Genomic DNA, 13,253 nt, shown 5'->3' with positions numbered 1-13,253 from the left:
GGGCGGAAAATGGGTTTTTGCGGTTGGGCTGATAACTGCTCAAGTGATTGCAGCCTCCGAAAGGGTATTCAAATGTGGAAAATTAAGAGCGGAACTTGTTGTTCGACTTCAGATACTTAACGCTGATGGAGAATGCGACTAAATAACTACATTTTGGGTCTTAAAATATCCCTTTTTATATCACAGTTTCCCCTACATTACGCTCCTTTCAATCGATTAGCCCACCCAGTGAGTCATCGATCAACAGATGACTCAAAGTCGAACCCATCCCAGTGACAGTGCAATTTTCTGGTAATCCATAACCTTTGATCCCTCTACTACAGACAACTTTAAACTCAGCTGGAGAGCGAAAGAGTGAGAGAGCCGAGTTCAAGGCGGTAAATGACCTCTGAATGTGCTGCAGGATAATAAAAAAGAGTCGCTGTTGGCCATCCTTCTCGCTCCGCCTGTGCCTGCCATTCATTGTCTCTGTCAGTTGCTTTATAAATACGCCATTATGTATACTCCCGACGCAGCGCAGTGCGTTCGTCCTGTCCTGGCCTGTCCTGTCCTGGCTACTGCTCCGGCTCCTGCTCTTCTAGTCTCCTAGTGGACCAGGCCAACAGGCTTCGGCCATTGCATTGTCCCTGCTGATGCTCGTTCCACAAAAAGAATTACACTTTTTACAACAATTTCATGCCAAAAGGACACTGCGGTGTGGCAACTTTTGACTCTAATGATTGCAATTATTATGACCCAAATAAGAAGAAGAGCACCAGCAGAGGGGGCAGAACAAAAAAAGAGGAGAGGAAAATGAGAAGAAGAAGAACAACAACATCATCATCAGCAGCAGCAGCGACTGAATTCACAATGTTTTATTCCTCCTTTGCCTCTCCTGGCATTTTTGTTTTTTTCCTTTTGTGTGTTGCCTTTTCTTGAGCTGCTCCTTTCGTTTGTCACTGATGTGGTCCTTGTTTTTTCCCGCTTTGGAATCCCAAAGGCGGCCCAAACTGACACTCTTGGCCGTGTTGCCCCAAGGGAGTTTTGGCCAAAACAGAGCAAATGGCTCTGGAAGACTTGTTGGTTTTTCGTTTGTTTTGTTTTTGCCTCTGCCTCTAATGCCACACTGCCAAAACCAAATATTACGCATACGCAGCGTTTTTGCTGGTACAATTTTCTGGCCAACTTGAATTTGTAATAGCTGCGAGTACTCAAATAATGTGCGGCTCATTAATTTTAAAGCAGCGCTATTTAGTGTCTCTTGCCACCGAGCTGTCTGCTTATTTGGGTCATATTCCCAAAGCTAAAAAAGGTTTTTGTTATTGTGGTAAATTTTCTCATCTCCTAACTTTCCTTTTCTTCTTCCATTTCCCTTCCAGGGAAAGCCACAGCTGCTGAAGACTGTGCCAGAAGAGGTGCACCATCAGCTCAACGGCGAGGATGTATTGATCGCCCAGGATCGCAATCTCGGATCGGGAACTCGCTTCTGACGCTAAGCTCTGGGCCACGATGAGCAACTAATCTGAAGTCGAAGAAGCCAGAGAAGCCAGAGACAGGAAATGCAAATCAAAAGAGATAACTACAGAAAATCGGGGAATAATTGGTAAACAAATTGACTATAAGTTGTATGTGATGAGCCAGAAAGAAAGTAAGCGAGAATGGAGTTGATTTTAAAGCAGAGGAGGCACTCTTTTAAGACAGCAAAAGCAAAAGACATTATACGAGGATACCCAGTGTATGGCATACCCTGTAAAAAGATAACAATAAACTGTGCATGTAAATTGTTCGAAGCAAAGTGAAGCTCAGCATAGGAATCCATTAGGCCTAAGGAGACATGTAAATTACGGAATACAATTACACACTTATAGCTATAATTATGACTAACATTAAATCGAAGGAAAATGAAGAACACTGAATTGTTAATATATTTTTAAACAACAGCTTTAAGCGCCAAAAGAAAGAGAATTATATAAACTTTTAGCTAAGTAAACGAATTCATACTTGTTGTTGACCTTAGTTCGAGTAACCTAGCTCCCCCATTACCATTTAGCTTGTAACTTAGGCGTAACTAAGGCATTTACAACATCTAAATCAAATTCATCTAGCTGTAAGCTCTGACTTAGCATAGTTCAAATTGTAATAAAAACGATCGTAAAGAATTTAAAATGAAACACTAACCCTAAGCTAACTACATAATGAACGATTAATAAACGACTCAAATTAGCAAATCCAGTTTGCATTTTATACGTAACGAACTACCAGAAGGAAAACTCGAACGGCCGGAAAATGCCTGGGAAAGCGAGTTCTAGTTTAAGGAGAAATGCATTAAAATAATAATAAAAAAAAAACTAAAAGGCTAAGCAACTGCATGTAAAATATTTAACTGAGTACTAGGCTAAAGTTAATAAATTAAATTTAATAAAATGTATGAAACCAGAAAGACCAAGTCTATTGGGATTGCATTGGGGGGAGGCGTCTCTGTATCCCCGTGAAGGATCACTGACCTGGGACCTACTCGATTTCACCTTTTTGGGCACTAACTGGAGCAAACATTAGCAGGCCCATCGACAAGTCAAATGTTGCAGCAGGAACGGCTGTTTACAAACACTGGGGCGTGGCAACCTGGCGGCGTGTGTGTGTCTTCGGGACTGCCTTGTAGGAAACGGTAAATATTGACGGGCCGCGTAAGCAAACAAAGGGAAAAGCGGAAGTCAAGCTGAGCGACACAACCGCAGAGGAACAATAACAAAAACAGCCGACAATCTGCATTGAGTACAGCGACAACAACGGCAGCCGGAGCAGCAACATCAACTAACTGAAGCACCAACATGGCCGATACAGCGCTCAAAAATTGTCAGACCATGTAAATTTTGTATGCGAAAGCACTTAACACCGTTTTCGCTTAAGCAAGGCAAACATCGAGGAACTAGAGGAGTCCTGTCCTGGCAAACTGAGTTAGATGATAGTCACCGGCATTTATGAGCAAGCCAAAGCCTACATGGAAGCAAGCAAATTATGCAAATTTTGACCGCGTCGCCACCGTCGATGACTTGTAAATTTTGGGGTTTCAGGTTTCCGGTTTCGTGGTTCCAAGTTACCAGTTCCGGAGTACCTGTTTAGATTTGAAGATATGCCATAAGCTGAGCAAAGGCCCACAAACACGCAACACAACCATATGTACGAAGATCAAATATTTGAACCTCAAGACGAAGGCGAAGCAGGTTCGAAATTGGAGTGGACCACATGTCAGGCCGCAAAACCACAGAGGGGCCGCTGGTGGCCGCAGACGTTGCCATTAACCCAACAGATTTAAATCAATTAATCAAAGTACACCGCATAAATTATAAATTAAACGCCTGTTTATGCTCATTTCGGAGCTGTGGCTGCCGCCAAGTCACTTCTAGGACCACCCCAAACCATGAAAGGCCATCAATCAGGCGGCGGCAATAAAGTGGCACCAAAGTCAAACCGTACCGACGGAAATTCATATTGCCGTTGACAGAAAAATGGCATTCAATTGTATTCTAAATCATAAATAAATATTAAAAATCAATTTGAATGCGATTTTCTCCTTCCACCTCCGCTATCGGCACAAAGAGGAAAATAAATACAGAAAGGCAAACAACAATGCAGAGGACATTGACAGCATGGGTCGCTGGTATTTTTCATGAAACGCTATGAAAGTTAAGGAATGTCATTGAATTCAACAATAAGAAACTAGTATCAACCTTCTTTCATTTTGTGATTTTATTAAGGGAAATGTAGACGTTTCCATGGTGAATATTTTGCCCAAATCAATCAGATATTCCCCTCTTCCGCTCCGAAAAGTTCAGTTATAGTCGAACTAGCCATTCTGATGTTTCCAGTTTTATTACCTAAATTAAAAGTTTTGACACAAAGAGTTTTTTTTTACAGCTCTTTCGCGGCTCCGCGATGATGAATGATGAATCGTTTCGCCAGAAAAGAATTCATGTATTTATGCGACATTTGCTTTTAATTGATTGTTCGAAATGACAAACGACTTTTGGTCTGGAACTCGCTTGATTTATGCCCCGACGAGCTAATAAAACTTTACTGCGAGTTCTGCGAAATTAAACGAAAATGCCCTGCAATTAAGCGAGTTCTTTTTCCGCTGCACTCGAATCTCACGACACACTTAAGCCGCCATTAATGCAGAGTTGCACTGTGTTGTCTGTCTGTCTGTCTGTCTGTCACTGCAGTGGCCTGATTTATAAGCCAACACTTACAGTACAGCGGACAAGGATCGAGATCCGGACGAGGACGAGGACGTGGATGGGTACTGACCACAGAAACATTTTCTTACCACTGATTTATTTACATTTAAGCAATTTCGTCGCCATCGTTGTGAAGTTTCCAGACGGAAATTCGCAGCATTGCATCCGGAAATTGGCAACAAAAAGAGAGGGGTGCATTGTCCTGCCCCCCATTTTTGGCCCAATGCCCTCCTCAACCTCTCCTCCTCCACCGCCTCTTCCACCATAAAATTCTGCCCCCATTTACCATTCGCGCGGGCCAGAGAAGATTAATGCCGGCGCTTTTATTGTTTGGTCAGTCGCGTGACCATTTTGTGCAATTTATATCGTAAATAAAAGTGACGAAGAAAATAAGGAAAATTGAAGCCGATGTAAATAAACCGTATGAAATGTAAATTCCGAGGCTCGGACTCGATCTTTAAAATGTGATAACGTATTGATGGCGGAAACTCAATCCGGCTGTCGTATTGATTTGTAGGCCCAACAAATTTACCAACCACTCGCCATTCACGGTGAAAAACAGCCACTAAGCCTTGGCCTATAATGTGTGACAAATCTACGCAAATTTTTGGGCCAACATAAGGCGACACCTTTGCCTAGGCGAGAGACAGGGTAAAGAAGGAACATCGCATTTGAAGGTTAAATAAATTGCTGGATCCAAACATATGCCCCAGGACCATAAATATTTGGGCTACGGATGCGGGCAAACAAAAAAGGGTTTATGTGATGGGCGGCGGGCTGAAGTAACAAATGCGTGTATCCATTTACATAGAAAGTACCTGGCGTCGCACATTTCCTGCCTTTCACCGGATCCAGCCGGATGATTCCCGCCTCCGGTTAATATGGCGGCGTCAAAACAACATTAAACACGGTCCCGGGTAACCGGGAACCAGCCACCGGAAGTGTGTATGTATATAAAATAACCCACGCCCAAGCTCACAGCACGCACTCTCGAACACGGTGCGTATACGCAATAAACATAAAAATTTTTGAAACCAGGGGAAGTCCCTGCCCGTCGCTCTGATTTCCCTTTTGGACGTTCACCTTTCTTTATGCGTTGGGCCTTTCCCCCCCAGAGGTTGCAAATTATTTTTTTAGTACTTTATTCAATGCGCATTAAGCGCGCAACCAGTCTGTTTTTGCCTCGAAATTTTGGTCGTAAAATGAGCTAAAAAGGTGCGTGAGCTTAGATTTTTTTTTTGGCTCTGGTATTCCGGGCAAACTACCAACTAATGTGGGCAGACACTTAATTTATGTTGAATTCTTTACAGCCCAGAGTGTCTGCAATGATTATGGAATGCCGTTGGCCTGCGATTTGTCAGGCGGCACGTGTCGGAAGAGCCTGGCCAAATGAAATGCTTAACTTAGAAAGGGTGGCTCTTAGATGGAAATGAGGGTTCTGCTGTTGACTTGTGAATAGCTGGGAATGCCATTTTGAATAATAATACTGCAATATATTCATGGCCCTTTTCAATTTACCTTTAAACACTGCATTCCGTGGCATAATTAGATACGTCAAATAGATTGCCAATCAGTATTCATTATTGTTTTTTTAAGTTTTTCAAATACTTTGTCAACTAATTAAAATATTGAACGCCTAAGCCCAAATGGGCGGGGTGGTGGAGTGACAACGTTTTGACCACAGAGAAGTGGTTTTTACGTGTGGGCTGTTGGCCAGAGAGTCAAGTGGCTAATTGCCAGAGCTGGGAAATGCATGTTTTTTTTCATATTCATTATGTTGATTGAATGTTTTGTACGCCACCAAACACTCGACTATCAAGCTCGTTTCTAAATGAAATGCAAATTACTTTTTTGTTTCGCCCGCTCGGCATGCAAACTAATAAACATAACATTTATGAATTTTATCGAATTTGCCGTTTGTGCAGGTTTGTAATTCGGTTTATTAAAAAGGGCTTCATAGATAATTAATAAATTGCGCATCATTTGCAAATTGCAGCCGACAGGATCATGCATGGCCAGATAGGAAAGACATTTTATATTGCTGACCAGTTGCCAGACCGCGGCGGTTGAGTTGGTAAATCGAAATGATTTCATTGACATTTATATGATTGCATTTAAATTTTAGTTTTAATTTATATTTAATTATGTTGCGTTGGCGCTTTAAGGCCACTCTCTGACCAAATGGAAAAAACAAAAAGCAATGCAAATTTATGCAGAACTTTCGCAAGCGAAAGCCTTAAATTACAGCCTGGTGGGTTGCCTTTGTCTCAAGTCTATAATTACTCGATGTGAAAATGTTTTTGCAATTATGGAAAAAGAACTGCAAGAATTTCCATCTTCCTTCGAAAGTGAAATTCGGGTGTTTTCCCGGGCAAATTACAAAGCGCGGTAGATTATATGACCCAAAAGTTTTCCCAACTGGGCGGGCCGACCTCTAATTGGTTTTTGATTTCGTCTTTCGGGCTAAAGCCGAAAAATGTTTGCGACATTTGCAGCACCGAAAACTAAATTGCTTCAGGAGTTTTGCACATGCCTACAATTTGAGGCAAAGTTTTTGGCAAATAACAAAATTAACCCCAAAGTGCCTGCAAGGCTGGCAGCCAGTGGAGTGTTAACTCCGCTCCCTTTCAGTGTAAGTGTGCTTTGTGAAGTTGACTACGCTAATATGTCACTTTGTCGTGGGCAAAGTTGACTTCCCTGCACTCACCTGAGTTTTTAGCCAGCTGCATGGATAAGTGTGTGTGAAACCAGCATCCTCTCGCTGGGATGCATCCTAGCCAGGATATGTCGCACAGACAAGCTGCGGTTGTTGCCCCTTCGCTCTCTCTCTTTCTCGCCATGTCTTTTCTCCTGCAAAAAGCACACTCACATGATTCGGCATTAAATTTGCAGTAACACAAATTGTCGCTTACCCGAAAAGTCTGCATGCACAGGTAAAAAGTGGCACCTCTAAAAGCTTCAGCTCAAAGACAACAAATAAATTGAATTGAATCCAGACGAGACGCGACGACACGAACTGAAATGAAATTTTAAGAGATGGTGGAGCTTAGGCGAAGGATAAGTTAAGGTTCAAAGGTATGCTCCTTAATGGAATAAAATGTTGCCAAATTAAGGAGAAAGCCATAAGGAAGTTAGCAACCAAGAACTTAAGTTTCAAGCTGTACTAAAATATTAATAAATTTTCTCACAAGCGATTAAACATAATTTAGGAAGCAAACATATTTGAGAAATATTTTAATTATTTTCCGCATCCTTGCCTCCATAAAATATATTAATTTTCCAATTCCTAGCAATCGCATTTAGTGGTGAAGGGAAACTGTCTAAAATTAAACCCACACACACTCAGGAGTCAGGCTAGGAATATATTTTCCAGGAAGCTCTCTTAGGTATGCAATAGTTTTTGGCCAATCAAGTGCAGCCGAAGGCCCAGAGCCTGGCTAAATCACTTTTCTAGGCTTTAAAATGCAAGCAGCGGTTTGTTTATTTATTTTACATGCTTTTTCACACCCACCTACATACACACACACACACACATGCAAACTTCTAGCACCTTTTTGATTATAATTTACGGCTAAATGTTGTTGTCGGAGGGTTTTTTGGGTGAAATTCGGTAAACTTTTCCAGAGAAAGTGCCTGGGAAAGAGGGGAAATGGAAGTGGATGTGGAATAACTTCTTCATATTGCAAACACATTTACTCGGCAGTTCTTGCAACTGCCAAAAGGTGTGTATGTGTGTGTGTGGGTGCGTATATGTGTGTGTGTGTGGTAAAAGTAACTTTTAAAAGGCAAGCAAAAAGTTGCTTTTCCTGGCTTTCGGCTTGCTTTTATTTTTCGGCAGCCAGACCGCACTACCAACCAAGCAAGCAACCAAGCCACCAACCACCCACCGAATTCCCAACTTGGCTACATTTTATTAGAATTTAAAATACATGCAGACGCCATAAATTTTATGAGTTGATGCGACAAGCGAAAGTTGCAGCAAAGTTGCCGCTGCCTTAAATGCGCCTCCTGCCTGCTGCCTTCTGCCTGCCGCTTTCCTCTCTCTGTGCATAATTTATGCTCATTAAGCGCAAATGCAATGCTGACCCACATAGGCAATTGACTGCACTTACAGAGTAGCCCAGTGGCATTCCCCAGAAAGCCAAGGAAAAGCGTGGAAGGATGCAGTGGCAGTGGCAACTGGAGCTGCCTGGTTGGGCAAACGGATTCACGCTGGAATAAATGCCTTTTACTGTTTCGGTATGCAAACTTTTTCGCACTCAAATTGCAGCAACAGCAACGCAGCAGCAGCACCAGCAGCAACTGCAACTTTCACACATTTTCGTTTGCTGGCGCTCGTCTTCTGGCCTTTTGGCTGGTTGCACATTTGAATGCCTCAAATTGTTTGCTGTTTTGTTGCCGGCCTGGCATTGTTTGAGTGCCGAAGGACGAAAAAGAAAGCTGCAATTTTTTGTGGCTCTTTTCTGTGCCTCTATGCTTACACCCCATCCCCTTGCCCCTTTTCTTGGCCTCTTCTATATTTGTTATATTTTTGTCACAGGCAAAAAGCGGAAGAGGAGCTGCGACCCGACTCGAATGAATTGCAATGAAATTTTGAGGCTCACTCCAGCCGCCATGGCAACGAATTGAATTTGCACAGTGAAAGGGGTAAAATGGGTGAAATGAGGAGGTGGTGGCTGTTTTTCAGGAGGCAATAATACACGCAGAGAAATTTAAGACAAGACTTGACTTATATAATCTTAGGAAAGAAACTATCTTTGAATTCCTGCCAAAAAACATGATGATTCATCTTAGCTTCAGTTCTTAGGATCTTTTCCTTCTTTTGAGATTTGAAAAGACCCAAATCAACCTCAATCAATACTTCTTTTTTTCTCAGTGCACTGCCAGTTGTTTTGGCTGCCTACCAGCCTGCCAGGCAGTCGTCAGTCAGAACGGGAACTTTTGTTGCGGCCTGGCGCCAAGCCAAAACGGAAGTTTGGTGTTAGAAATCGAGCTGCAGACGACTCCAGCCACTCCCCCTTTTCCACTTTTCCAGTTTTCCGCTTTGCACACCCCCCCTCGACCACCCGCCTGCATCTGTTTTCCGAAATGCCTGCCATATGCATCGCAGAACGGCAGACGTAATGAATTTTCGGTACTATTCTTTGCTAATTTTCCAAGTAACAGCGGAAAACAGCAGCAGAAAAAGTGTTTTTTTCTGGGCTCTCTTTCGTTTAAGTTATTAACATGACTTTATTAACACTCAATTTGTGGTCATTGGTAAACTGTGTGTGTTTGTTTGTTTTTTTTTTGGCAACTTGGGGTGCAGTTGCAGCAATTTGGTTTTATTTGCACACACAAGCACAGCAACCGAAAGCCATTTAAAGCATGCAAAGAGGAGCAAAGAAAAACCCACGAAAAATAGGGTAAAGTGTTGAAAATTATAGACATGCTGGCATTTGTTTAAATAACTCTGGCTGTTCCTCTACAACACCAACCACCCCCCACCACCCTCATCAATCCCGAGAGGCCGCAGAAAATTGGCCACCAAACACCGTTGGAAATTCAGACCTCAGACAGGCTGCGGACAATCTACAACCCCCTGTTTCATCCCTCTGCTACGCCACTGGCTGGAATGCATTTGTTGCTGTTTTTGTTGGCGGTTTGGAGGTGCCACTGCTTCTGTTGGCGGTTGGCTTTTGCCGGTTTTGCATGGACCTTTTTGCAGTTTTTAACGACAGTCAGTTTGCGGCTGACATCGTCGACGGTTAATCTCGCCTGGAAAATGTGGCCATGGAGGTAACATCTGTTGTTTGTATTGCATAGGATAAATTCCGACTCTTAAATGGTGAAGATTACTCGGACAAACAAGTTCTGCAAGGCAGATTAAGTGAAATCTACTAAGAGATATGTAAATCAAAAGTATAGGGAAAAGAAAAGGAGACTTTCAAAGTTCACATTCAATCAATAAAACTGTAATCAAATATTTATCAAATATTCTAAAATATCCAATTAAATAATTATCTGGAAATCAGACCCTCACTCTCTGTTCTTCCTTCCTATCCCCAAGGGACAAGTTTTCTGCTTTGAATTTGCCTTCTTTTGAGCACTCTCAATTCAATTTTCACGTTAATTACACAGAGTCGCAGCAGCCGAGTTGCTTGCTGAGAAAAATAACACAAAAATGTTGCTTCAAGTTGGCACTTAAGTCAGCCAACAACCCAGCGCACCTGTCAAACCACCCACGGCCCAGGCCATCCAAAAACCACCTAAAAGCCACCCACAAGCCAGCATCATTGCTTTGTCCATTCATTTCGGAATTTTGAGTGCCTAAAAGGCATCAAAGCAGCGCTGAAAACTACAGGAAAACTAATTGCAACTACACAAACAGAAGAATACACAACAAACCAGCAACAATTATATACAAAATTGAGGCTAAAAAACTTTATTAATTGCAAAAATTCCCCCGAGTTGTGTTGAAATAGTTGAAATTGAGACAGCGGGGGGGTGGAATGGAATTCCAGTAAGAGGGTAACTGTAGGTGGAAAAAGTTGACAACTTCATTTACAACGTTTGGGTCCCGAACAGCCACGCCTCCCTGCCCGCAGCCCAAGATCGTTCCGGCATTGTTGCTCGCACCTACTTAACTTTTAATTAAAGCAAACAAAAGCCAAGGCGCTGAAAAACGGAGATGGAGTTGGGGATGGAGATGGAGATGGGGATGGGGAAATATCAAATGACGGCAAGTGACAAAAACCGTAAAACGAAACGTGCAAATAAAATGTTGACTGTTGTAACAAAAGCTGTCTAAATTAAATGAGGCCACCAAAAAAACAAAAAAAAAAACAAGAAGAAAAATGCAAAAACCCCACCAAAAGGAAGAAGGGGCGAGGTTATAGTGTCCTGGGTTCGGTCATTGTCACTTTTAAGCTTTTGTCTTTGATGTTGGCTCTCATCGCCAAGTTTCCCTGGCAGAGCAATTTGCATATCATGATATCAGCTTAGTCTTAAACTCAGGAAAATTCAAATGACACCCACTCAGCGCTCAATAAGTCTGCCTGATAAGTTCATTCCCCTAAAAAACTGCTTTAGTTTTATTTTTTAGCAGAGTAAAATCAGCTACGAAGAGATACAATTAAAGCATATTAACATGACAATGCGTCAGGGTAAACATTGGTTTAATAAATATTTCATGCATTGTAATTATAATGACAAAAACATTAAATGATCCTTTGTTTTGTGTTATGTAGAGTAGCCAAGCAATTAAGCGTGGCAAATAAATGCGTTTATTAATTGATTAACGTATAAAAATTGAACAAAAAACCAGAAAGAGAATACCCCTTCGACTGGAAGCACCATCATCAATTGCTGCAAATTACAAAATATTAAATTTATAATAATGCATCCAATTAAGAACTAATAAGTGATATTAATATGGCCTGGAGTGCTAATAAGTTAAGCGGCGAGCCGCAAAAACGGATAACAAAGGCGGATAAATAATTTGAATAGATTAATAATTAAATGCGTTTAATAAATTACTGCGTCAGAGCCGAAAGCAATTATGAATTTCTATTTGCCCAAAACGGGCAAACTAAATTATGGCCCAGCATTTGCATTTATCAAATCAGATGGCTACATATTTTAGCAACAACCGGATCAAAGGAGTTGTCTGGCCATTGATAAGATCTCTGCCATCACAGCTCAGAGTGTAACCCAAAATCATTTCGCTTATGAGTTAATTACCCATACGCCATGTTGCCCATCACGCAAGATTGTCCTCAAAATGTCGAGCAAATAACGAAAATGAAAATGCGTGGGAAACGTGTTTTTGGCTGCCGTGAACCCAAAAATTTGCTGTTTGTCTGCGATATAAAAAGATACAGAGTGCCCTCAGCAGAACGAGAGGGAGGGCTGTGGAAATTATGGGCGGAGAAGATGGAGAGTCACGGCCGCAGTGCATGGAAATTAAATGGCGTGCCATTTCCGTGTCGTGACTGTCATTTCCGCTTCCTGTATTTATACAAATCACAAAGTAAGCCAAAAATACATGCCGAGCACGAAGCGGTGCGCGTGTGTGTCTGTGAGTATCTGTGTGCCATAGTTGTTCTCGTTTTTATGGCAGCCGAAAAGTTGGAAAAAAGTAAGGTACAACTTTAAATGTCTTTATGGGGTTCGAAAAACAGTAAGGGGGAAGAACGAGGGCGAGCATAAAACTTAAAACGAAGTAAAATGGAATCAAATCATCAGTAAACGTGGCCCAAAGGATACGCATGCAGCGGGACATAAACGAAATGTCAACATCTTTGACGAACTGAAAAGCTGGGAAAATATATATATAATATATAGGGTGAGTGGGTAAGCCCGAACGTGTCAAACAAAGCCAACGTGAATATAAAAAGTGAACCGCTTAATTAAATTGTTTGCGGGTATTAAAATGGCAAAAAAAAAAAAAAGCGAGGAAAGAAATTAAAGGGGAAAGGCGAAAGAAATGAAAACTTGAGCTGGCAGAGCATGCGGGTGAAAGAGAGTGGCAAAAAGGTCGCGGAAAAGCGCGGAGACACATAGAGATAGAAGGAAAATGGAAAACGGAAAAGGTCAAAGGCTGGATGGGAATCTCCATTGTGATGGCGTGGGATTAGCTTGTGACTTTCGAGTGAATTGTAAGCGTGTCAAAGCGTGGCGAAAGGATTAAGCGAAGGGATTATAACATCTCAAGTGAGATGTTCAGATGGGAAAACTACTTACTACATGGAATAAGGGAAAGTAAGTGTACATTCATGAGATTGGATTCGATATCCAATAAATATTTATTAATTATTTTTACAATTAATAAATATAAACATAATTTATTAATTGCCATAAAATTGCTTAAGCTCTTATCATTTTGCATTAAGGTAAATGAATATTTTCAGTAATTTTAAGTTTTTTTAACCAATGAAATGCAATGATTATGCAATGAAAAACTCATTTAAACGCGGCATAACGACCATCAACAGGGATAATAAAATGATTTAAAAAACAAATGCCAGGAATGGAATACAAAAAATAACTATTTTTATA

The 13,253-nt window shown here is 41.5% G+C and overlaps 1 protein-coding gene across 6 annotated transcripts in view; it reads left to right on the top strand.

The window, feature by feature from the left end:
* The window catches only part of LOC108109202 (nephrin), a 56,550-nt gene extending 54,157 nt beyond the window's left edge, over nt 1–2,393 (top strand). For all 6 annotated transcript variants that reach the window (XM_017217640.2, XM_017217639.2, XM_017217641.2 and 3 more), the window contains one exon: nt 1,359–2,393. In XM_017217640.2, coding sequence (XP_017073129.1) covers nt 1,359–1,469 — 111 coding nt within the window. In that variant the 3' untranslated portion in view covers nt 1,470–2,393. The remainder of the gene's footprint in view (nt 1–1,358) is intronic.
* Nucleotides 2,394–13,253: the final 10,860 nt, after the last annotated feature.

The sequence above is a fragment of the Drosophila eugracilis genome, unplaced genomic scaffold (genome assembly GCF_018153835.1).
Source record: "Drosophila eugracilis isolate 14026-0451.02 unplaced genomic scaffold, ASM1815383v1 contig_1765, whole genome shotgun sequence".
NCBI classification, from domain to species: domain Eukaryota; kingdom Metazoa; phylum Arthropoda; class Insecta; order Diptera; family Drosophilidae; genus Drosophila; species Drosophila eugracilis.
Note: the sequence above shows the minus strand (reverse complement) of the source record. Positions and strands in the feature narration are given on the sequence as shown.